Source organism: Tachypleus tridentatus, chromosome 2 (assembly GCF_004210375.1).
Source record: "Tachypleus tridentatus isolate NWPU-2018 chromosome 2, ASM421037v1, whole genome shotgun sequence".
Taxonomy (NCBI): Eukaryota; Metazoa; Arthropoda; class Merostomata; order Xiphosura; family Limulidae; genus Tachypleus; species Tachypleus tridentatus.
Window position 1 is genome coordinate 34,847,935 of NC_134826.1, and position 25,015 is coordinate 34,872,949.

Genomic DNA, 25,015 nt, shown 5'->3' on the forward strand with positions numbered 1-25,015 from the left:
GTTCGTATAAAATCTACTGTAAAGAAATGAATAATGGCATACTAACATTGATAATTTCTAGCCTTCTGCCCTCAAATCCCTCCGACCTTTGTCCCAGTCACACCATACTGGAAACCAGTGCTTACACCACCTTCACAGGATATAGCACCCTCAGGTGACGAATCTTACTGGTACCAACGTGATACTGATCAATCCACTACTCCACCCACTAATTTGGAAACAGGTAAAACATTTAAGTGTGATTTTAGACTGTTTGTGATTTTATCTTTCCTTATGATCAAATATTTGATGGTTGATTGTTTGTTATACATAATTGCAAGAGATGATCTATATGTATATATATATATACATATATACACACACACACACGAGAGGTGGACCAAAATATGGAAGTAACATCCTAGTTTAAATAGGAACCTGAACTTCTTATTCTAAGTCTGAACTCTGAACATACAAATCACATGTAGTTTCATTCCCAGATGTCTCAAGCAGCTTAAAGTCTAATCATCCCAGCTATATATACATCAGTTATCAACATTATGACTTTCAAGAAGAACTAATATATACTTCACCACAGAAATGTGTCTTGGGTTCTTATGGATCCCAACTCTTATTGAAACACATTTTTCTAAACTATTTTGCTTGTAGAATCACGAGTATGTTGGTTACAGACTCCCTTATAGCATATGAGTCACATAAAAAAAAAAAACAAAAATACCATCATAATTGCATTTAATGTCACTAATTACTGCTATGGTTGTGAATAGAATGACAAACAATTATTGTGTAATGTGATTCAGTCTTTGGTTTGGTTTAAACAATGCAAGAGTGCAGGAAGTTCCATTTACTGTTATGGACTGCATCCAGTCATTTCACTGAGATAAAACAGCAGCATTTCACTAAAGATTAGGTTCATCCTATGATAGAATAGTTTCACCAAGACATATCAATGTATCCATACTGCTGAAATTGTTGGAAACTAGTTTGCAAAAAATAAGGAAAATCCCAGTTTTCATATGTATAGAAACCAAGGAGGTATTAGCCCTTGAAATTTATAACTGGTTGGGATAGGCTAAGACTTATTTAAAATTTTAAGACTGTCATAAACTACATGTGTACTTAAGGAATTACTCCATTTCAAGACTATATGTGCTGCATTTTGTGGTTTGTCACACCACCTTGGTTCTATTGGATTACCATGTTTGGGCCTTGCATACACTTTACTTCCCTCCCTCCTGAGGTAATTTTTGCTTCCCTTGTTTGTGTGTGTTTATAAAATTCTTCTCATGTTTCTCTCAACAATCACATACAGATTCTTCTCTCACTACAACACTAATACTCTTTTCATGCAACAAATAGATCTTGTATAAATTGGGGGCTACTTAAATATTGAAGCACAATTTCTACGTTATTGGTTTTATCACTGTTATTCACTATACCATGACAGAAGTCTCCAAAATTAGAATGTTAGGCAGATGATTAAACCACCCTTGAATCTTCTGTTAACAAGACAGAAGGCAAAAAAATAATACTGATAATTATATACATGAGACTTGTAGAGCAGAAAAACTATATTATTAGTTAAAACCATTTCACTTCTCAAAGAGAACCAAGGCTTATTACACAAAGTTACCAGGACTCAAGTTTACAAACTGATATCTTGAAAAATGACTTACTTCAATATGATTTTAATTACTTTCAAGGTACCCTGTCTCCTTCCAGAAACACTATACCTAAAACGAAATAAGTTGTTTTATGTTTAAGAAAAGGTAGATGTAACAGTGCAAAATGTGCTAAAATTAAATTTAAAAAAATCCATAACATAGAAACTGCAAGATAATAAAACAAACTGTGTGTGTATTGATCAGGAATGAGTTTGTAAATTCTCAGCATGAGTGACTCAAATGTTTGAATTTATCGTATTCATGGGTCTTGTATACTTTATACAATACAAAAAATACGTCAGATTTTTGATAACCTCTGATTACTGGAGACAGCATGAGCAACTGTGATGCTCAGTTTCTCTTTTCCCTTGTAATAAAATTCACATTAAAAGTGTTAATGGGTTAAACTTTTCTACTGGTGAAAGACAAGAACAATGTGTTAAAAGTAGTTTCTAATTTTGGTGCAAACTGAATCCCAACTTTTAGGTGCACTCTTAACAAGTAAATAATTATTATGACATTAACTGTGGATCCAAATCTGGTGAGCATAAGGGACAATTCTCTCTTTCAAGAAGCTTAGAAATGATTGACAATACAATACCAGTTTTATGCTATTACCATGTGTGCTGTAAAACTATAGCATGTTTCAATTACAAACTACATATCATTTCACCTAAACTCCATAAAAATCCAAGAACTTTTACGGACAGCTAGATCTTTAAACGTCCATAACAATTTACCTCCCACAAAATTAAGTCTTGAATGAGATTGCTAAATATTACATGATTTCAAAGAAAGAAAAGAGTTATCATAACAGGACCAAAATGTTGTAGTACTTGTAGCATTTAAGTATTTAATTAGGTATTAATTACAAGATGTTTTAATAATTAAAATTACATGATTTTTGTTACTTTCTTTCAGTTTTAGTGATATATTATTTCTTTTAGTATTTCCAATTCAGCCATCTTATATCTTTTTTGACAGGAACTCAAAACAAAGACCAATCAGATAATGCTGGTATAAGAGCTGATTCTAATCTGTTTCATCTGATATACTTTTTTCTTTTGGTGAAATTTGTCAAAAACGTGTGAATATATATAGAACTGTCAAGATATACACCTATTCTTCCAGAATCCTTCACTTCGGAATTTTTCAAGATACAATAACATAAATTTGTCTTGAATTTTTAATAATAGAACGTATGGGTTTTCTCGAGTGATTATCCATGATTTTTACTCTTCACAAAACCTTGAGAAACATTTACTCAAAAGGCAGCTATTTAAGATATGTTTGCAGAATATGAGAAATGATAAACATGTCTGTGTGAAAATAAGGTATGTTGTCTTCAAAACACTGAAGGGTTACTTTACCAAATTAAATAGTAAAACAAGAAACATGTTTTAACATACTATTATATATTTAAATTATGTTATTTGGTAATTATTTTACAGTGATCTAACAAGATCTGTTTAAACAACAGACTGAGTTTGAAATTATTTAATGTGAGCCAAATATAATTAGGTTTACAATATTGTTGTAGTGGTCTTTATTATATTGGTGATTGAAAGTTGAAATATTTTGAAGTTATAGACTTTTGTGTTAAAAATAAAGGATGTAATAAAGTCAAGAGAAAAATAAGAAACAGAATTTTTGTGAATCTTCTATGCTTCAGAACTGCTTTTCCTACCCAAAGAAAAAATTCTTATTTGAAACAGAACACTTAAAATGTTAAATTGATTATTGTTAGAGCTGTTTGTTCATCTTAAGTATCAAAATAAGAAACTTATTAAAACTTGATCTGAACGGGCTGATTATTGTCATTAATTATGTATAGTTTTTAATAGTAAAAGGTTTTATGAGCATAAAACACCAAATTATCAAATGTAATGTAGCCCCAACCAACTCAGCTTCCTATACCCAATAATTAAAACAAATAAAAACATTTTCTCAATAATAATATTTTTAAAATATTCATAGATTAAAAAAAAAGACTTAAAATCTATTTTTAATTTACCATTAAAATTTTAGTTATGAAAATGCACATTATGTTTTGATGAATAAATATTTCATTTTATGTTAATGATCAAGATTAATTTTATTACTTCTACAATAGTAACATGTGGCTCATTTTTTTGTAAAGAAGTAAACCTTGATTTTTCAGCATGTTGTAGTAAAAGAAGTACTTTACGAAGTTACTATTAGGTTTTGAACAGTACTGAGGAAGAACAATTCTGTTGCATGCAGATATAGACTTTTTGTTAACAATGGAGTGACTGCACATTCAGATCATTTATATGAACCATGATTTAGTTTGATCTGTCCTTAAAAAGAAAAATATGTTAACAGAACAATTATTGAGAATTAGAATAAATCAGTAAATCTGAATGGATCAGTTTTGTTATAATAAAATAAAACTCAATATCCAAGGTAATAGAATGAAGGTCCTATACACCATGTAAGCTAATAAAAATACAATGACATCTGTACAGTTTATTTGTGAAACGTGTTAACACGTGTTTTTTTAAATTAGCTGTAATATAACATTATTCTACTACAAAGCAATTGTAATAAAAATATTTTGATATAGTGTAATTTTCTTTTTTTAGTATTTGTTATGAAACAAATAAAAGCCTTCACAACTAAAATGGACATTGCATGTAGAAAGAGAATGTACATAAAATTGAACTTCATGTTTTCACTAAAATAATTTTTAGCCATTTTGCAGAAATTTAAAGGTTAATAAATCACAATACTTGGAAAAAATAAAAAAATAAATCTAGTTTAGTTGTCTGTTTCCACAATATTTTGCTGCTCTTGAAAAAGAAAGATAAAAATGAATAGTTATGTTGACCTACAGACAAGAAAATCAACAATTTCACTGGTGAAAGACTCAATGACTGAAATTGTCAAAGCAATAAAAAGAAGGTGAGAATGGCAAGTCAAAATAAAAAATGCCCACTTTTTTATTAGTGGTCAAATAAAATAAAACAAAAATGAAAGGAAAGTTAAATAGAAAAAGTGAAATAACTGAATTAAAGTAATATTATTTAAGAGACTGGAGCTTAAGATATAGAGAAATATGTAAAATGTGGATTTTAAATTTACAATGAATATTAAAAATCTCAAAATATAGGTCATGAATTGTTTTGCAAACACTGACAAAGTAAAAAAACAAAGTCAATTATAAGTCAGTCTTATGTCTTCTAAGTTTAATCTCTTGAACAGCTCAAACCAACTTGTATACATGACATTACCTCTGAAAGTTTGACTGATCATACCTGGTTCAAAGATCGTCCACTATAGATGGTTGCTGGGAAGGTGCTACTAGTGTCCAAATAACAAATAAGATGGCAGAAACTTTTCTGGACTGGCAGCCACTATAAACACAATACACTGAAGAAAAGCGTGATCTCTAACAAACATTCTGGTTTGTAAGTAAAACTTTTTCAACTTAAAACTGACATCCATAAATGGGCATGGTTTGTAATATTTACATGCCAAACCTCTTTCCTTCTCCTTAGCTTATATCATCCTTAAACTGATATTAATTTATACCTTACTAATAAATCTACTGAGCCATATATCTATCTAAATCTCATAAACATACTGCTAACTAGGCTAAACAGAACAAGGATGGAACTCAAATATCAGAATTCCCAACATGATGTCCAGCAGAGTGACATGACAGCTCATACCTAATGAAAGATACTCTTAAATGCAATACATAAACATATAAGCACTAATAAGTATAGAGAGTACATAATAGATTATATATTTATTTTTTAAAAACAACTTTCAACAAATAATTGAGCAAAATATTCTTTATATATACACAATAAATAATCAAGACATATATCTGAAGTAACTTAACATCAAAAAGTAATGTGAAACAAATAATCCAAAGTAAAAAGTAAACTCATGGCAGACCCATATGAATACAATACTTAAACTTGACGAAAATGCACCATAATAAAACTAAACAGAAAATCAAAATGGCAAACCAAAGGTAAGAGAAGTGTTATTGAAAAATGCATAAAATCAGATTTTGTGAACAAAATAAAACTAAATTCCACTACTATGTACTATTTACAGGTTATGATATATTAAGATAAGGTCTGAGGATAAATCTGGTTTCTGAAAGGGAAAGTGTGTGATGGATGAGTTTTTAAAACATGCCTTACTAACAAGAGGTAAGGAAATAACCTGTTAGTTCAATTGTTAGAGTACTTTCCTGAAGTACAAAAAGTCTTGGGTTGAAACCTGAACAAAGGAATTAATACAATTGTTTTTTGAATTACCAGATTTACATATGCACACTTGAGCTTCTGATATATATTTTCATTTGCTGATTTACAGGAGACTCTGTAAGGAAACAGAAATTTATCATGCTTTCAGTGATGTTTGCTAAGTGATATTTTAGGCCTTTAGATGCTTTTAAAGATACTTGTTTCAGAGATGCCAACTATTTCGAATGACTGAGCGTAATGATTGTTGACAGAGCCCTTTATCATTTGCAGCTACTAGGCCTGACCAATGTCTCTAAGCTGTTTATTATGATACAGGGTGTTCAGAAAGTCACTGTACAGTTTTGCCTGTTAATAAATATATATGTGCACAGTGACTTTCCGAACACCCTGCATTATTATTATTATAACTATTATTATTTATTACTGCTATAGATTGCTCATTTATGACTGTGTTTCGTGTATTTAATAAATAAATTAAAATAAAGTTTTTTGAAATTATGTCTTTTATTTAGTTCAGAGTAACAAACATACTGGTAAAACTTTGAACATGCACAAACAGTAAGCAGAAAAAGCCTTTGTGTAAGGACTAGTTTATATCATGTTTATGACACTTATTGTGATAGTTTTGCAGTTGTTGCAACCTTTGTTTTCATGAAAATGTCTCTGGATGGTTGGGAGTTATAACAACATTGTCCATTTGAATGCATACACATCTTGTGTGTTATAATACTGCTCAAAACTGAGGTGCTCAAGTTTGATCTGAACTTGCTTTTGTTTTTAGTCACTAAACTAAATATCCTTTCACTGTCAGCATAAGAATGGAAGATTGTAAGAATTCCAAGCATAACCCTACACAGAATGTCATACTTCTGGTTGCCATTTCCATCCTTAACTGTAGACAGTGAACCCAAAACTTGTCAACATTCAACTGAAGGACAGTTTCTGAGTAAGTATCAATTTGATAGTTCAACTATTGCCCTTCCAACTCATCAATAGTGTCATGCTCATGTGTATTGACAAGGACAGGATACCTGTCTCTGAAGAAGCGTAGAGAAAAGAAATCTTTGCTGACTTTTAGTTTTGAATCAGCAACCTCTGCATGAATCAGAAGTTCATTGTTTAAAGGGAAATGTTTCATCATGAAATTTGTAGCTGTAATATAGTATTTCTTAACACTGGTGTAGAAGCTGATTAGGTCCAGGTCCTTTTCATATTTAACAATGTATTCCTTGGCAGCATTTCCAATAGAAACTTCCTCATCAGATTTGTGTAAGGATTCATTGTTGTAGTCAACTTCAGTGATGTTGCCTTCAAGATATTCTGGCTTGATGTATCTGACAAGTATATTTTTAACTTGTGTAATCAAAGTTCTATGCATAATGTGTATGCAATGTTCTTCTCTTTGCAATATCAAATTGGCTTGCTCAAATAGAGGAATTGCAGACTGAAGAAAAAGACAAAATAATAAGTTAATTTTATTGTCCAAGAAAACTGTTAACTTATCTTACTTTCTCTGCACATAACTTTTATTGGTTACTTCCTTGCTAGCTTTTGTTTTCTTCTTTTTTTCGTTGATTGTCTCTTCTTTATTTCAAGGTCAGACTGCCTAAACATATATCCTTTGCTATTATAGGTATTACCTTTCCAATCCATCCAGGAGATAAGGAGCAAAGCATTAGCCACGAACACACAATGTACATTTAAAATTCCTATAGAATAAGAAGCAACAATTCTTAATTAATTTAGGTTTTAAAAATGTTTCTTAATTAAACTGTACACAAAATTTCATAACCTGCAAAATATAATACACAAATTCACTCTCTTAAGTCATGTAAAGTCTGTAGAAACTCCTTTCAACAAGCACCACCTCATTCTACTCATAAAATCATATTCACTGTATGTAAAATAGCCTAGTACTTCAAGCGCAGCCGATTACAAAGTAGTTTTAATATAATTCAAAATACTTGAAACACAGACACTTTAAATAACACAATAGCATTTATTATATCTGTATTAAAAATATATAACTACTGTAATATTTTACTAATTATAGCTTTATTTCTGTAAAATTATGTAATGCAACGAATTCACTTGGACAGTTTCACGAACCCTTCCTATACAGTAGATCTACATCAACCACTGTCTTATCATCTGTTGCCAGCAACTTCCTGAAGTTAGGCCTAGTAGCAGTTTATTTCTATCATTGGTTGACACAAAGAAACTCGTCAACTTCTCATAATCAGCTTATCATACATCCTGGTTTGAGAAGTCTGTTCCAGTATCCCATCCGGTTTACTGAATTGTCTCGGAATGCTCCAGTTTTTGATGAAAAGACATAAATTTCAAGAAAAGGATAAACTAAAAATGTTAAAATCTGCATAGAGTACTGACTTGATGTTGACAACAACAAAAATTGTTAAGTTTTTATTTTATCAGTTAATGGGGAGAGGGAGCCATAGTGCTGTAACGTGCAAATTTTCAAAGGTATTGCATCAGACGAAATTCACAAACAGTTGATACGGTACCAGTACAAGCATAATAATTAATCAGTGGGCTGCTATTGGGGAACGCGCATAACGGCAGCTGCACATGTGGCGAGCGGCAGCACATGCAAAGCTTTCTTTGAGCAAGTGTTTGTGCTTTATTTATAACAGTATTTATTATATTAGTCATACGGTACATGCTGAATTATTTTCGTTCTTTTATTTTAGAAATTAATTCGAGTCATTATGTCCAAAGCCTGTAAAAGAAAGTGCACATTCAACAGTGAATTGCAAAAAGAATATCCATTCTTGAAAAAAACTGTATGGCAAGGAGGACAGAGTTAAATGTTTGCAATGTTCATCTGAGTTCTCTGTTTCACATGGTGGCCACTTAGACTTAAAAGACCATTTAAAAAAATGTTAAACATGCAGCTAGTCTTTCAGTAGCTGCTCAAAGTTCAAGAATTGATCTGTTCTTAAAAAAACTCTACCTGAAGTGAGTCACTTGTTAATAGCTGCCAAAGAAGTAACATTTGTTTATCACAGTGCTGTCCATAACATAAGCTTTAAAACAGCTGATTGCTCTTCCAAACTGATAGCAAAGTTATTTGAACTAAAGTTCAGTTCTGCCAGAACGAAGAATGAGACTATTATTTTGAATGCAATTGTTCCTTTAGTAGCAGAGAAATTGAAGAGAGACTTAATGGAGGTATATTTTGTTTCACTTACAGCAGATGCTTCAAACCGAAAAGATGCCAAAATTATTCCTGTCATGGTGCAATACTTTTGCCAGAGGAAGGAGTGAAAGTAAAATTTATGGACTTTCAGTTGGTTCCTGGAGTTACATCAGAAATTTTGACGAATTGGTTGATGTCCACTTTAAAAAAAAACATGATTTATCAAAACAATTGTTGCTTATTGTGGTGAAAACTGCAATACAAATTTTGGAGGTGAAAAGAGAAAGGGGAAAACAATGTATATAGCTGATTGAAGAAGGAACTTGGCAAAAATATTGTGGGTGTTGGTTGTGGTGCTCATATTGTACATAACTGTCTCCAAACTGCAATTGATGTCCTTCCTATTGAAGTGGAAAGCTTGATGGTCAAAATATTTAAGTATTTCTATATTTACACTGTGCATGATACACACTTAAAACACTTCTGTTATTTTATATAAATTGAGTACAAGAAGGTTCTCCAATATGGAAATACGTGAGTTTTGTCTTTGTTACCAGCTGTTGATAGAATTATCCAGATTTATGAAAGACTGAAGTCATATTTTTGTTCACAAGAACAGTGCCCGTTATCGGTAAAAAGATTTTTTGAGAGAAACTGTGGAGAAATGTATCTATGGTTTGTTCATGGACAACTAGATTTGTTCAACAAAGTGATTTTAGCCATGGAGAAATCAAAAGCAACTGCAAGTGATAAGAACTTAATTAGTTGAAAACCAACCTGAAAAAAGATGAGATAATAACTTTATTTTCCTTAGTGCGGAAAAAATTCAGTGCTAGAGGAAGAGAGATGATGCCAGGTAGACTTGATAAGGAAGGAATTTACCAATTTTTATGATTGCTGCCTCTCTTATATTGAGCTGTGGGAAAACAATTTTTGTGTTGAAGAATACTTTGTTTTGATAAAAACAGTGTTTTCGTGTGGCTTGACATAGAACCAGCTGCTAAAAAAATTAATGAAACGCTTGGAAATGCTGCATTCAATGTTGATTATCTCTTTAATGAAGTTGTTCTTCCTAAATCCTTCTGCTCATCAAAATGTGACGAGTGGAAAGCAAAAGAAATGGGTTGTGAAGAAAAATGGGTAGAACTTTTCAGCCGCTTCAAAGATCAAAGTATTTCTGTGCCAAATCTCAGGGAAGTTATGGAGTAAACTTTTTGTTTGCCAGGCACTTCTGCCTCTGTTGAAAGAGTGTTTTTGATGGTGAATAGCACTTGGTCTCAAGCAAGAGATCTAATGAATTACTCAACAGTAAAAGGACTGTTACATTGTAAACTCAGTATTGACTTGAGTTGCAGTGAGTTCTTTGAAAAAATGAAAACTAATAAAGATTTTGTGAAGAACGTTCATTCAAGTGAAAAATATGAATTGTCACAAGAAAAGAGTGTTCAGTGAAAAATTAATGAAATTTTGATATTCCTTGCCTTACTGAATTGAAATAAATGTTAGAGATATAAACTACCAGTATTCCTTTTTTTTTTTTTGTGGCAGCATTATAGCTTAAGGGGAGTTAGGTTATGAAAGCACTTATTTATTATACCAGTGTGGGTACCTATAATAAAAATCGAAAACTATCGCGGTTTGAGGCTTAGAAATTATAATAAGCCTATCTCATATTCAACTTGTATATTTAGACCTAAAATTCCAAGATGTCAGCACAGAGTTAAACTTATGACTACCATGAAAATAATAATATTTGTGTAGTTAAGAAAGAGAAAGATACGAAGTTTGCTTGGTGTTGCAGTTGGATATTACCAGATGAGACGTTATCCATCCTACCATAATACCATTTATGATTAAACAAATTTAATTATATTAGCTTCGAATAAAAATAAACAACCTATAGCACTAAAAGTTTTAAAACTTTTGTTGTTTTGCTGTTGTTTTGAATTAAGCACAAAGCTACACAATGGGGTATCTGTGCTCTGCCCACCACGGGTATCGAAACCCGAATTTTAGCGTGTAAGTCCGCAGACATAAATCATCATCGATTAATATTTTCATAATGTGCTTTTTATTTGATATTTGTTCATTAATTTCTTAACCTCCAGCTCTAAACCATTGGCAATTCTGGGAAATTCACTTTTGTTATATATTTCTAGTTGTTAGAAAGACATTGATGTGTGTGCGTATTTTTTTATAGCAAAGCCACATCGGGCTATCTGCTGAGTCTACCGAGGGAAATCAAATCCCTGATTTTAATGTTGCAAATTTGTAGACATATTGTTGTACTAGTAGGGGATGGATGATGATTCAAGAAATTATTGAAAATAATACATGATCAAATCTATTGGCAGTGATGATTATAAACTGAATTATAATTTGAATTTAGATCGAATTTTGTTTCTGATTCAGCTCTCCGACACGAGACCCCAATTTATCATGTTACGTATTACAATTTCAAACAGCCTTGAACTGGGTTAGATTGTAATTTAAGTTTAGATAAATGTCGATATGTATTCAATTTATGATATTTACCAACAAGATTGATACATACAAGTTTTCTTTCTCAACACAAATATATTTTAATGCACAAACAACAATACAATTCATAATGAAGGTTATTACGAATAATGATTTATATAAAAAAGTTTTACAAACTTAGAAACAATGCTGAGTTTTCTGTCTGATCTGGAACTGGATACATTATCGAGGGTTCACGATGGGCGAATTAACTGCGAGTTGATATAGGTACAATTCACTTAATAGGAAGCTAAGTAGCTCTTTACTAATCCCACGTCAAGCTCTTCACTGCTGGGGTTTTATAATGTCTTTGTAAAAATACTAATTTTCAATGTGAATCTTCTGAAGTTAAATGACTTGTAATGTCCGAAATCTATAAATATTCCTGGTCAGTATATCTGAAGTTCCCGATTAATACAGTATTCACAGTTATAGCTTTTACAGTCTTTCAAATAAACCCCATTTCATGCATATTGCCTTAAAACTATTATATTTGATTTATCACAAAGAAGTGATTTTTAAATATATTTGTGTTTTTTATAGCAAAACCACATCGGGCCGATCTGCTGAATCCACTGAGGAGAAGATTTTTAAATGTGTAAATAAGATATATTTATTCACCCAACCTGAGTTGTATCAATTATTTTTATCTTTGTTTAGTACAGGAAAGTAACGTATGACAAAACTTACTCTGTTAACTGGTTCTCTGAGTATGTATGTGTGTTTTCTTATAGCAAAGCTACATCGAGCTATCTGCTGAGTCCACCGAAAGGAATCGAATCCCTTATTTTAGCGTTGTAAATCCATAGACTTACCGCTATACCAGCGGGAGACGGGTCTTTGAGGCTAGAATACCTATTTAATTAAAAACAAAATGAAAGAAGATATGCCTCCCCAGTAAATTACACACGTGCTTTCACGTGGTAAAGAGCTATTATAATATTTCAAATAAACCTCATTTCATATATATAGCCTTGAAACTATTGTATTTGATTTACCACAAAGAAATGATTTTTAAATGTGTTTGTGTTTTTTATAGCAAAGCCACATCGGGTTATCTGCTGTGTCCACCGAGGGTAATCGAACCCTCGATCTTAGCGTTGTAAATCCGTAGATTTACCTTTGTACTTAGAGACTTGAATGAGTAGCAGAGTATCGAGAAATATTTTACCACTAACTTTCGTGTTATTTCATATACACGTATATTTCGAAAATGAAATTTGGCAATCCATATATCGTGAAAGAATTAAATATTACACAGAAAATATGTTTAAAGATAATTTGTTACTTTCGGGAAAAATTATCAAAATAAATTATGGATATGTATATTGCTGTAAGTTTCAATTTAGTTGTTCGATAGAGCACAGATAGCTCTTTGTGTAGCTTTTTGCTTAATAACAAACAACATCGATAAAGGATGCGCGACACTAAAGTAGGCCCAGAATACCCAGAAAGCTCTAAATTTGACCTCACGAGTCTAGAAAATTTGGAGAGCATCGAGCGTATATTGTAAATACTATAAGCACTGGTTCAGTGTTTGCTTTCAGTTGGTACGGTATTAGTCATTCAGTGAAATATTTAGTTTCAGTGGATAATTTGGATCAGTGTTAGTTACCATGTATATTCAATTATTTTACTGATTAACTGTGAAATTATACAAATAAATTTACTTGTAAAGTAGTGTTTTACTATTAGTAGTTTTTGCCTTTGAACTAACATTTCAAAACTTGGACCTACAAGTTATGACAGTGTACAAATTTGTTTAATTTAAACTAGTTGCTGAAACTGCGTAGAAGCAGTGGCTGATTTAAGGTTGTATGGGTCCAGGGACTAATAATTTTTGTGGACCCTACATCCCATGTAATTTTACACAGAATAAAATTATCAATAGCTCCGCATTAAGACCATGGGCCCTGGGGCTGAGCCCCCTCTAACCCCTATATAAATACGCTCCTGTATAGAAGATTTCTAATAAAGTGCACAGACAATAAAATTAGGATAAAAACTAATAAATGTCTGAGGGTCAGGGACTAAAGAAGGAATAACCCAATACAAGCTTATTTCTATGCATTTGAGTATAAGGTCTTCAAAGTAAAGCTTTCACCTATCTTTAATAAAATAATTCAAATAATAAAATACATTAAACTTTGGTCTCTGCAGTATAGATTTTCTGCATATTCAGACGGTCTTGGACTTTATATTAAACTCTTCAGGAATTTTTAATTGAATTAAATGTCCAGTTACTCCTACTACCTACATGGCCTTCACATAAGTTTTTTCTCTTCCACGTACTCATTATAACTTATATAGTTAAAAAATAGTTGCTTATCTTATTTAATGTTTTTTACATAGGCTGCATTCTTCTGAAGAAGCATTTGCATTTTGTAGCTTCAAATGGTAACATGTCCCCATATCCCCATAATATTAACATGGGAACTTTTATAGTTTGGTTGGATGATAAGTATTACACTGTCCCGTCTCCCTGTCCCATGTTGGACAGAAAGAAGTCTATGAATTTACACTGCCAAAGTTACTGGTTCATTTCCTATCTGTGTACACAGCAGATAGCCCAATGTTGCTTTGCTATAAGAAAACACATACATCCTTCCACCCAAATATGTTTCATTCTAAAGCATCGTTCTTTATTGCTTATCTTGAAAAAACACTTTTTCTTACCTACTTGCATATCTTTATTTTTGAATTAACAGTTTCTGAGCATGCGTAGTGGCTCAGAAAATTTGTCCTCTGTGAAACTCGATAGTGGATGTAATTAATCCACTATTTTGGAAAAAAAACAACATTTTTTTTATTTTCCTATCCGCCTTATTATTTACCTTAAATTGTAGTTTTTAAAAGTTTGTATTTTATTTTTATGTTGAGCAAACTTAAACAGTCCACTCATTATCTTCTGTAGTAATCTAACCGTAGAAAAAGAGATATAGTTCGAAAGTAATTTTAGCGATATAATTTCTGAACTGTTCATCATCGTCTTGTAAAAGGATGAAATAAGTTTGTGGGATAGCGAATTTCACTTTTATTTCGTTATTTTCTTTACCGTTCATTTATTATTTAGTTCAACTATGAATTTTTAGTTATTTTATAACGCTAATTCACCTTCTAGCTAGAAAACGTTAAATCTAAGTGTTTGTCTTATGGAACTGACACAAACTTCCGTAGCGGTGGTGTAAATATATCATTGTTGTGAAATATTTTGTAAATTAGCCAGTCACAAAATAAATACCTAGCTTTTTTTCTTGTTTGTAAATTAAAAGTGAGTTCACTAGTTACAGTTGGAACAAAATTGTTATTGTTGCTCGGTGTTGAGAAGTGATTTGATCTTAGAATATTGCGTTTTTCGAAATTAGAGTTGATTTTATATTTCTGGTTTGTTTTCTAGATTTCTATATTAAAATTAACAACATTCATATTTCTGCTTTATTGTGTATCAGCATCTGTATCATGTCCTACTCAGGCACAGAAACACTATATTTTGTTGATTATTTAAGTGATAAAACTTGTATTCTAGTTGTTCGAAATATTTGTTTTGAATTTTTGTTGTTACGGTTTAATAAAGTGTGTTTTGTTCTACCTTGATTGTTGTGGCGTTATGTTGTAGTCCGTTACAAGTTTTCGTTTAAGTTACTGTTTTAACAAAAAACAAGTGTATGTTTAGGTTCTTTATTTATACTTAATTATAAGAAAATTTATAATAGAGGTTATCAGACTGCGAGTTACACTTACAGGAAAATAGAGGCGTTGTTAAGTTACATACGACTGTTAATACTTCGTTAATGTTTACTTTGCTTATAACTTGCATGAGATAATTGTTAAGCATAGTAACGAATCTATATATTTTTAGAAATTAAAATAAATACAACAAAAAAGATACCTAACATATATTGCTCCAATTTCAATACTACAGTGTGTCCATAAATCACAGTGGACTCTCGTACCTAAACAGCGAGTTCACGTACCTTACAATCAATGTTAAATCGGATCAACTGTTACAGTAGAGTAGAATGATTTGCATATTAATTCAGGGATGGAAAGGTTAGGAGGTTTGTATCTTATATTTTCTTGAGAAAAGGGGTGTATACAAGATTATCCAAGCCATTAATGAGATAAAGGTTTTGATTTTTTTGTACTATATTTGAAGGCAAAGGAAAAGAGAACACGAGTTTATATAATATTTGGAAAAGACTAGCATTGCTTTAACTAAGACACTTGTTCTTTTCACTGTAACAGGTTCATTGGCACACGGTGTCAATAGGGGAAAGTGACATTGTACAAGAGTTCAAAAATAGTTAATTTCCTGTACGTAAATGGCTCAACTTTTAAGTTTCAAAAGTACGTACGTGTAAGGATGACCTTGAATTGAAGGACAGAATGGTTACTCGTCCGTATGTTTAGGTACATTACTTATTGTACAAGCAAGGTGGTTTGTTCACTTTCTGAAGGATGAAGTATCTATGAAATATTTTTATGTACATATATTTACAGAATGAAGGTTTTATTGAAAGTTATGTTGTAAACACTATTAAGATTTCTTACAAGAAAAATATGAGATTCTGTATCCTTATTTCATGATAATGGAATTTTTGTTTACAAAGTTTTGTTATATTTAGTGGAGATAATTGACGCAATAAAAGTTGTTGAGAAAGAAAATGCCTAAGTGAATTTTGTGAAAATATAGAAATTTAAGGGTATATATATGTAATTCATGTTTCATTTATTTAACAGGTTGTATGATATGGCAGTGGCTAGTAAAATTATATAATTTTGTAGCCATTTTGTATATCAATAATTGGAGATTGGTGTAACAGTACTATCTCATAATTGGAGATAATTGTTTCCTGTGTACTTAATTCTCCTGATTGATGGAAAACCAGACCTTAAGAGAGGTAGCTGTTATAGGATCTGGTAGTTGGTAAGTTTATTAATTTAAAAACAATTGGAGCATACAGTTAATTTCTCTATTTTTTTCCCACTGGTATCACAAAAGTTTCTATAATCCCTCTGTTTGTCTAGAAGTACTAATGTAATTCAGATTTTCACAATCTCTAAGGATAATTCTGTAGTATAGAGTATATATAAATGAAACGGATACTTTGGAAACATCCAGATTTTATATATTTTTTTTTATAAGTAGTGAGCCTGTTTTTTTTTTTTAAATCATGTATAAACTAAGAAAAAGTGTTATTAGTGTTTGTATAAAAATCATATAATATAGTTTATGTGAAATACTTATTTGCAATATTTTTTAAACATACAAAACTGGATATTTTGCTTTAAAAAATATATTTTCAACATTACTTTCATATTAGGGCAACCACAATAGCACGCTTGGTAGCCAAAAACATCATTCATATTCCATATTACAACTCTACAGTCAAAATTTATGTCAGAGAAGAAGAAGTAGGTAACAAAAGTTTGGTAGAAATATTACGTACACAGCATGAAAATGTGAAATATCTACCAGGATTTACCATTCCCTCAAATGTGGTGAGTATGCTAATAGGCTTGTATTTTATTTTCAAATGTGAATATAGCAGTGGTATACTATTCCACTTTGTTCATTTCTGGTGGCCTAGTTGGCATGTAAGTGAACATCCCAAGTGTAAATTGATCAATTGCACTAATGCACATGCCTGTGAATGTTGAGTGTAAAAACTAACCATTGCTGTATTGGATTTTGATAATATATTTTGTATGTGCAAATTGATTTCTAAGATATTTCATTTGGAGTATAACTTCCATAAGCTCAACCATTTCTTAGTTTATAGTAATATAAAGCAGACTATAGACTTTGACACATTTCAGGCACGGGCGTAGATCCTGGGGGAATGGGTGAGATACATAGGTGGGGGGTATGGTGCATACAATCATCCCCCCTACAGTTTGGTCTGTTGAATTGTTTTATTGCATCACAGGTTTACACATTGTATGTTTGTTCTTGTGATTCTTACCAATCGAATTACATAAATAGGCCTAGATGTAGGCTTTTTCAATAGTCAAAATGTACATCTTTAATATAGGCATGCTTCTAAGCTTTTTGATCTAAGCGATAGTTTGTAAGTATCAGTCAGTAGGCCTAGTATATTCTCAAAACTCACTTTCAGTTGTCAAAGATTATTTGTAGAAAAAATGCAGGATTTTTCAGTAACCTGTTCTTTTGTTGATTGTTTAGTGATGATAAAAACTAGATATTTCAATAGCATATTGGAAATTTAGTGAACACTTACACAAAAAGCATATTCAAATAGATAAGTAAATGATTGGTTTTTAGAAGTACAGCTATTAAAACATTAAGTTAGTTACACTCACATTGTTACATCTAAACATTTTAAATTAATAATGTTTCTCTTTACAAGAATCAATAAATTCTTTCTTCTGCTTCTTCTCATGCTTCTTTCTCTCAGCATTTTCTAAAGTATGTTCATATTCTAAATTACCCAATTCAGTCTTTTTTGAAGTATTTAAGCAGTGATTTCTTGGAGTTGTTTGATTAGGCTAGGCCACCATTTTGTGAACATGTTAAGAAGGTTATGAAGAATTCAAATACTGATTGGTTAAAAATGTGATGTGTAGTATGCCCTAAATGGATGAAAATGCATATGCTAATTTTGTTTTTCCATTCTATTAATTATCTTTTAATAATTTCCATCTATACTTTTGATATTATGTAACAGTATAGTAGTAGTAATAACTTTTTGTCATTTTGATATAATACAAAAAAACATTTAAAGTCTGGTTAAATTTTTGTTTTTTTTGTGAAAATTGTTTATATTTCTTTCACAGTTAATAGTCTTAATAAAAGTTTTAACACAAAAAAATTAAATAAAATGTTTTTATTCATGGTTTGCACAGGTCCTTGAAATAAAAAAATAATAATGAAATATGGATTCCAAAGTTGTCATTTTGTTTTAATTCTTATCACACTTGGATGGGTGCATCCTACCTTAAGAGAAAAATTGCACCATTTGAATCAAAATAATTACTGAAAATGAAATTGTATTTATTCTTCCACATTAAAAAAAGTTCAGAGTTGGGAATTATTCTATATAAAAAATTATTTTATTTTATATATAAAAAAAATCTAAAAATCCTAAATTTTTATTTTAGGTTTATTTAAGTGCACATATGGTGAAATCATTAATGTTTGTGAATTTTTGATTTTTTTAGCATAATATTGCACTTAACTGTATATAAGAAAAGTCATACTACTTTTAAACAAAATATCTGTTGATTTAAACTTGTAACTTGAATACAGGTGTGGTTTTAATTATTTTTAGCCAGTTAGTTTTTCTCAACCACACTTGTCATAGTGTGATGTAATTGCCAATATTTCAGCTTCAGTAAGCCATTAATTAGCAATCTCAGTATCCAGTGAAAACTATTTTTCTGATGATTTCAAGTACACAAGTTAAATAGCTTCTAGTACATAGATACTGGTATAAAGTGATACAAGCATAGCTTGTTAATATGTTTATTTCTTGAAGGAAAGATGTTTCTGAACAACTTTTGCTACAACTACAGACCTGATTTTATTTTATAGAGCTTGTAAAAACTATCATTAGATGCTCCATTTTAATTTAATGTTGCAGTGTGATAGAATTTTTTTTTTTTTCTCAAAATAAGAGAGTTAGGTTTAGTTAAGTTAGTTTGCGCTTGATAATATGTTGTATTTCATGGACAAGAGTAATTTGTTATGCTTTGTTTGCGATAGGCCTTCTTATCAGCTTGAGTAACTACTTGGATGGGAAAAGAAAATGGCCACAAATAAACAGATAATAAGTTTTTGTTCTTTTTTCATGTTGACCTTCAGAATATTGTGCTTTATCAGACCTAAGATTAGTTTGGCATCGGTAGAATTTGCTTCACAATTTTATAAACTACTGCATTAATTTTCCCAATCACACTGTGTCATCTATGCTAGCATAGCTAGCTCCTCTACTATTCTAGAATAATCCTTTCTTTCTCAATTGGAATAGGATGAGAAATTTTAATTGTGCTTGATCACAAAGTTACATTGGTTTCAACTTTAAGTGGTTGGATTTTTTGTGTTTGACTTCCATTGTTTCTACTCATTTATTTGCTGAATTCTAATATGTTCATGTGAATAGGAGATTTAATGTGGCAGATGGGATACTTCCTGTGATGGTAGATAATGGTTTGCTGAGATTTGGGATGACCAAATTATTGTGACAGATGTTTATCTTCAAATATCAACTGCTTCAGTAGCATTTAAATTTATTTGGTTTGTTTATATGGGTTGCATTTTTCAGTTCTGGGCACTGCCATTTATTCCTTCCTTGGCATCATATGTTGTATTGAGTAGTATGCTCTTTTGTTAATCACTTTCATTCGTTAGGTCTTCAGACTTTGTATGGATGACTGGCTTCTACTTGCCTCTTCTCATGCCTTGTCAGTCAAACATGTTATGTTCCTGCCATCATGAACCTGGTGGCCTGTCACTGATTTTGAGTCAGTTAATTTCCTCTCAAGGAGTAATCCATTTTTCACAGGTATTTTGGTGGGTATGTTCTCAACTGGGAACACTGTATATAATGCATCTGCTGTTCTATGAAATGCCAAAATTTCTTTTGTTTTATTGTTAAACACACTTCAGCTCTAGGAGTAGATGCATTTAGTTAGGTTTTGAAGTATATTCACTTAAATCTTACCCTATGATCAGACTCCTCTCCACCATCTTTCCTATCTTCAGACCATTCCTTGTTGTATCTTGCTCATTTGTCTGTGTTAGCTTGCTCAGATATAGTTTCTTCTGCACTGGCTCTTGCTGGAACAACACCCCTGCCCTTACCTCTGTTGTAGTCTCCTCTCCATCCACTGCAATCTATGTTTCATTCTGATGTCATCAAACTTAATCTACACGTATGGCTTTTGCCCAGTCTGTTACCTCAGCTTGAAGATTTACCTCTAGCATAGCATCTTTCTTTCCATGTACATTTCAACTTTCTTCCTTGTCTGTGTGTCAGTAGCATTGGTCTTCCTTCAGACTTTAGTCTGTTTACCATGGATTTCACCCATTACATCCTTCTGTTCCTTATCTGTTCCAGCTCTTCAACTGGTTGTTTGATCAGGGTTTGTCCATGTCAGCTATTGCTAATTATAAGGCTGCTGTGTCAAATACTTTCTGTTCTTCTACATCTGTAATGCTTTCTCCTCTCTGGTTGTTTCCTTCCTTTCACCTGGTCTGCCCACAATGTTCCCTTGTTTTGCCAGTGTGAGATCCAAGTATTGTCCTCCATTCCCTGTCCTTTGAACCCATTGCATCATATTCATTGTACCATCTTTCCCTTCAGTTGTATTTCCTCATCTTATTGCCATGAGGTTGATGTTGTTGTGATGTTTATGCTATTAAGGTTTCCCACATACTTTAGTATTCCTCATGTGTTATTCTCTATTTGGATGGGCTTTCCCCTTACATTAGCTGTCTAGGAAGGTTGTTGAGTATTTTCTCCCATTTCCCACATGTATTCCTGTTCAAATCCAGGTTGACAATTTTGTCCCATTTTTTCTATGCTATGCTATGTGGTTTGTACTGCCTCATTTTATGGTTCTTGCTCTCATCTATTTGTTCCACAGAATTTATCTGTTTCTAGTGGTTTATTGCCTATTGCACTGACAGGCTGGGCTCTTAGACTCATGGGACTGGCATGTTCTGACTTGTCCATATAAGGTTGCCATTTACATAATGTTTGTTCACACCATATTTGTCATCTAATTATATCTTTCTGTTTGAATCTGTCATCCTTTGGAGGAGATCATTCAGGCTGGTTTATGGACAACTCCTACTTCATTTGTTGCACATTGAGAACTTTTAAGTATTTCACATCATCAGTACTTGGCCTTTGGTAAGTGAGATATTTGAGTCCTTTGCCAACTATGTTAGTTTGAACTAATTATAAGTAACATATTCTTTATTGTTTTGTTTTACTAGGTAATTTAAGGCATTTTACACGTTCATTAATATTACACATCTTGTAGACTCGTGAAATTTGTAGTTTGTCAGTTCAAAATTAATAAGTACTTTAATAACTAGGTATGCTTAGATAGTTTGTGTGATTAGTATCATTTCTACTAGTCACAAATAATTTAGTGTTCTATATGACTAATTTTTTCTCTTACCATTCTTAGATATGTGCCTTTATACTAGTTATTGTCAGTGTTGGTCTTACTAACATACCCTTTGTAGTTTGTGGAATAGGTAAATTTAGGTTGGCCTGAAATTCACAAATACTTTGTTAAACTAGATTTGTTTAGATAATTTGTACATTACCTCTACTCATTACTTCTAGTAACATCTAATTCATGGTCTTGTTCAAATAAATTTTTTTCATCATTGATAACTATGTACCTTATAATGAAAGTTTTTGTCAGTCTAGAACATAATTTTTTTTTTTTTGCTTTACTACATCACTGATGTTTGTTCCTTTCCTGTTCATAGGGTTGAGCTTTGCTTTGGCTTCTTTCCCTACATTCTTAATACTAGAAACCAAATTTTCTCCTTGTAATTTATATTTTGAAAATCATTCCCACAATGTTTACATCGATGGTATTTTTGTATTGTTCAAAGCTGAGTATTCCAGTTAAGGATTCTAACATTTGGATTAAATGTTTTGTTGGGCGATATGGGCTCTTGCCCAACATTTTCACTCATTGGACCTTCACACTCATCTTTAAAAGTATGATTATTTCTTCCCCATCATAGTCCAGAGACCATACTGTTATGCTTCTACAAGAGTAGCACAGGTGGGATTCCTGATGAAATGGGGATCCAATCTTACCCCCACTCAATTCTCAATTCATTTAGGGGTTTTTTCATTCTTACTCCAGTTGGGTCCAGCCCTCTCCTTTTTGTCTTTGGAATATGGAGCAAGCAATTCACAAAGCTCTTATCTCCATTCTCTTGTGTTTTGAGAGGTTCTGTCCCTGTTGGGGATGTGGGCTTCCTTGGAAGGTCTCACTCTCATGGGTCAGATTCTTATGTATTCTCTTCAATGGATACTCCTAGATCAGTGGAACTTCTACTTGAATCAATTGTACCACCCTCTCACCCTTCATTCCTGGATCAGAGCCAATGTGATTTGATGGTAAAACAGAGACCAAATCATGGTGGGATACTGCTTCCTCTTCCTTGTTTGGACTTACATTTGTTCTTGGACACATCTTTAGAGGGTTGGGGTGCTATTTTTGATTCCTGCGAAATTTCAAGTTTCTGGTTGAGCCAGGAGTATTCTCTCCATTTTGCCATTCTCGAGCTTATGATAATTCATCAAGCTTTGTCCTATTATCTTTCTTTCCAGCAGGGAAAGGTGGTTATGGTACACTCTTACAACGTGTGGCTCCATATTTGCCAGCCCAACCAGGATTCCCAGTGATCCAACCTTTATTTGTACTTACTTCTCTACCCTTATCTTTGTCTCAGTCTCTGTTCTGTTGAACTTGGTTGGATGTTTCTCATCCATGTATCACCACACTCCATGCATGGCTTTTGTCAGTCCATTGTTTTAACCCAGGGACTGGCTCCACATATTGTATCTTTACTTTTCTGTTTTATTAAACTTTCATCCATGTCCATTTACCAAAGACAGTGATCTACCTTCTACCTATGGTCTCTTTTTGATGTGGTTTCCATCCTTCCCACCTTTCTTTTCCTCATCTTTCCCAATTCTTCACTAGGTATTTCACAAAGGCTTCTCTGCTTCTGTTGTATCTAACTATCTGGTGGTCTTGATAAACACCTTCCATTTCTCCCTAGTTTCATAAGGTTTGACTTCTGTCATTTCCCTCTTTTTCCACTCCTTTTAAGTCATGTGCTTTCCATGTTCCTTTGATCTACCTAATTGGAATCTCATTGTGGTCCTTTATGCTCATTCCTGTGTGTCCCATATACCATATCTCTCTCAAGATCTAATTCCTTCTTCTCTTTGCTTACAAACATTATCAAACAGATATTTATGTCACTAATGTTACCTGTAAAAATGTATCTCAAGATGGCTGATATGAGTATTAAAACTTTAATTAAAATGAAGTAGAAAACAATGTTTCAACCTGAAAGATTCCTAACACCACAACACTTCTTCTCATTAAATTTGTCATTTCATCATACCTTTGGCTGCTTGCCCTTGTCATTTTTTTGAGGTTGTTCAGGCCAGAATGTGGACTACTCCCAATATCTTAGTCACTCATTATCTCTGCCATGTAGCTGCATCTTTCTCAAGTACATATTGACTCTGTTTATTTTTTTTATGGTGATTCTACACACATCCATTTATCTTTGACTTTGGTATATGCTATCACTTTCAGTCATTTGTTTCTTTTCAGAGACCCTTTTCTTTTTTTACCAATGGTAATGGGATTCCACTCTGGTGGGTGTTGCCTGGTAAGGTATGCTTTGCCTTAAACCTGCACTCTTTACTGATTGCATTGTAATTCTCACTGTAGAGATAGGGTGTTCCACAAGACTGCTGGTGGTATACTCAGTGGTATGTACATGTGTTTCTAGATATCAGTAAGCTTCACTCAGTGGTGGATTTTCACTCATGGACTTCTTGAGAAAAGCAGAGGGGAATTTTTGCCTATAAAGGTTGCTAAGGATATAAGGATGTGTATCAGTGGGTTGAGGTCTTGGAGTCATAGATACACATCCCTAGCAACCAATTAGCAACCCTTATAGAATTCACTACCACCAAAACTACCTACGAATAAATGGCTTACGTATGGGGAATCCAGTGTCACCAGTTCCAGCCACCATTTTTGTGACACAGATTGAATCTCAAGCGATCAATTCAGCCTTACATCCATCACTATACTGGTACAGGTATGTTGATGATAAAACTGCTGGATTCACATCTACAGAACACACACTTAGTTTTTTCAATCATGTTAACTTGATACACCCCAACATTAAGTTAATCTGTGAACAAGGTAAAACTAACCAAATAGCATTTCTTAACCTCAAAATCACTAGACCTTATACACAATTCAAAATAGAAATCCACAGAAAAATCACACATAACGGATTATACAATTCCCGAGACTCGGCACATGAAACAAAACAAAAACTCAACACAGCCACAAAACTATGCTCATCAGATAAAATTAACAATGAAATCAACAAAATAAAACAACACTCCATCAACATCAACAAATTTTCTCAAAAAAACATGGAAAACATTATACACACACACCTAGACTAATAATAAATAAACAACAATAAATCCCAAGATACAACACTACAAAACCCGATACTGCTGCATATCATATGTTCTCGACGTCAGCAAAAAAATAACCAACATTTGGACAAAAACTTATAACAAAACGCAACATTTCAGTAAACACCAAATTTATTCAAAAACCAGGTGCAAAAACTAAACTCCATACTATGTAAAAACTAC

The 25,015-nt window shown here is 32.3% G+C and overlaps 2 protein-coding genes and 1 long non-coding RNA gene across 14 annotated transcripts in view; 2 read left to right on the forward strand and 1 right to left on the reverse strand.

The window, feature by feature from the left end:
* LOC143240770 (uncharacterized) overlaps positions 1-4,256 on the forward strand; it is an 85,402-nt gene extending 81,146 nt beyond the window's left edge. For all 8 annotated transcript variants that reach the window (XM_076483801.1, XM_076483782.1, XM_076483793.1 and 5 more), the window contains 2 exons: positions 62-223; positions 2,649-4,256. In XM_076483801.1, coding sequence (XP_076339916.1) covers positions 62-223; positions 2,649-2,755 — 269 coding nt within the window. In that variant the 3' untranslated portion in view covers positions 2,756-4,256. The remainder of the gene's footprint in view (positions 1-61; positions 224-2,648) is intronic.
* On the reverse strand, positions 221-8,671 carry LOC143240788 (uncharacterized). Its single transcript, XR_013021964.1, has 3 exons — positions 8,021-8,671; positions 4,943-5,041; positions 221-1,733 (listed from the first exon to the last, which is right to left on the reverse strand). It is a non-coding gene; the product is annotated as an uncharacterized LOC143240788 (long non-coding RNA).
* Positions 8,672-15,508: 6,837 nt separating this feature from the next.
* The window catches only part of LOC143240793 (glycerol-3-phosphate dehydrogenase [NAD(+)], cytoplasmic-like), a 34,296-nt gene continuing 24,789 nt past the window's right edge, over positions 15,509-25,015 (forward strand). The window contains exons 1-3 of one of the 5 annotated variants that reach the window (XM_076483885.1): positions 15,509-15,641; positions 16,332-16,518; positions 16,916-17,093. In XM_076483885.1, the coding sequence (XP_076340000.1) occupies positions 16,469-16,518; positions 16,916-17,093 (228 nt within the window). In that variant the 5' untranslated portion in view covers positions 15,509-15,641; positions 16,332-16,468. Of the gene's footprint in view, positions 15,650-15,739; positions 16,055-16,331; positions 16,519-16,915; positions 17,094-25,015 lie in introns of those variants that run through there. The other 4 variants (XM_076483866.1, XM_076483856.1, XM_076483876.1 and 1 more) reach the window with 4 other exon arrangements.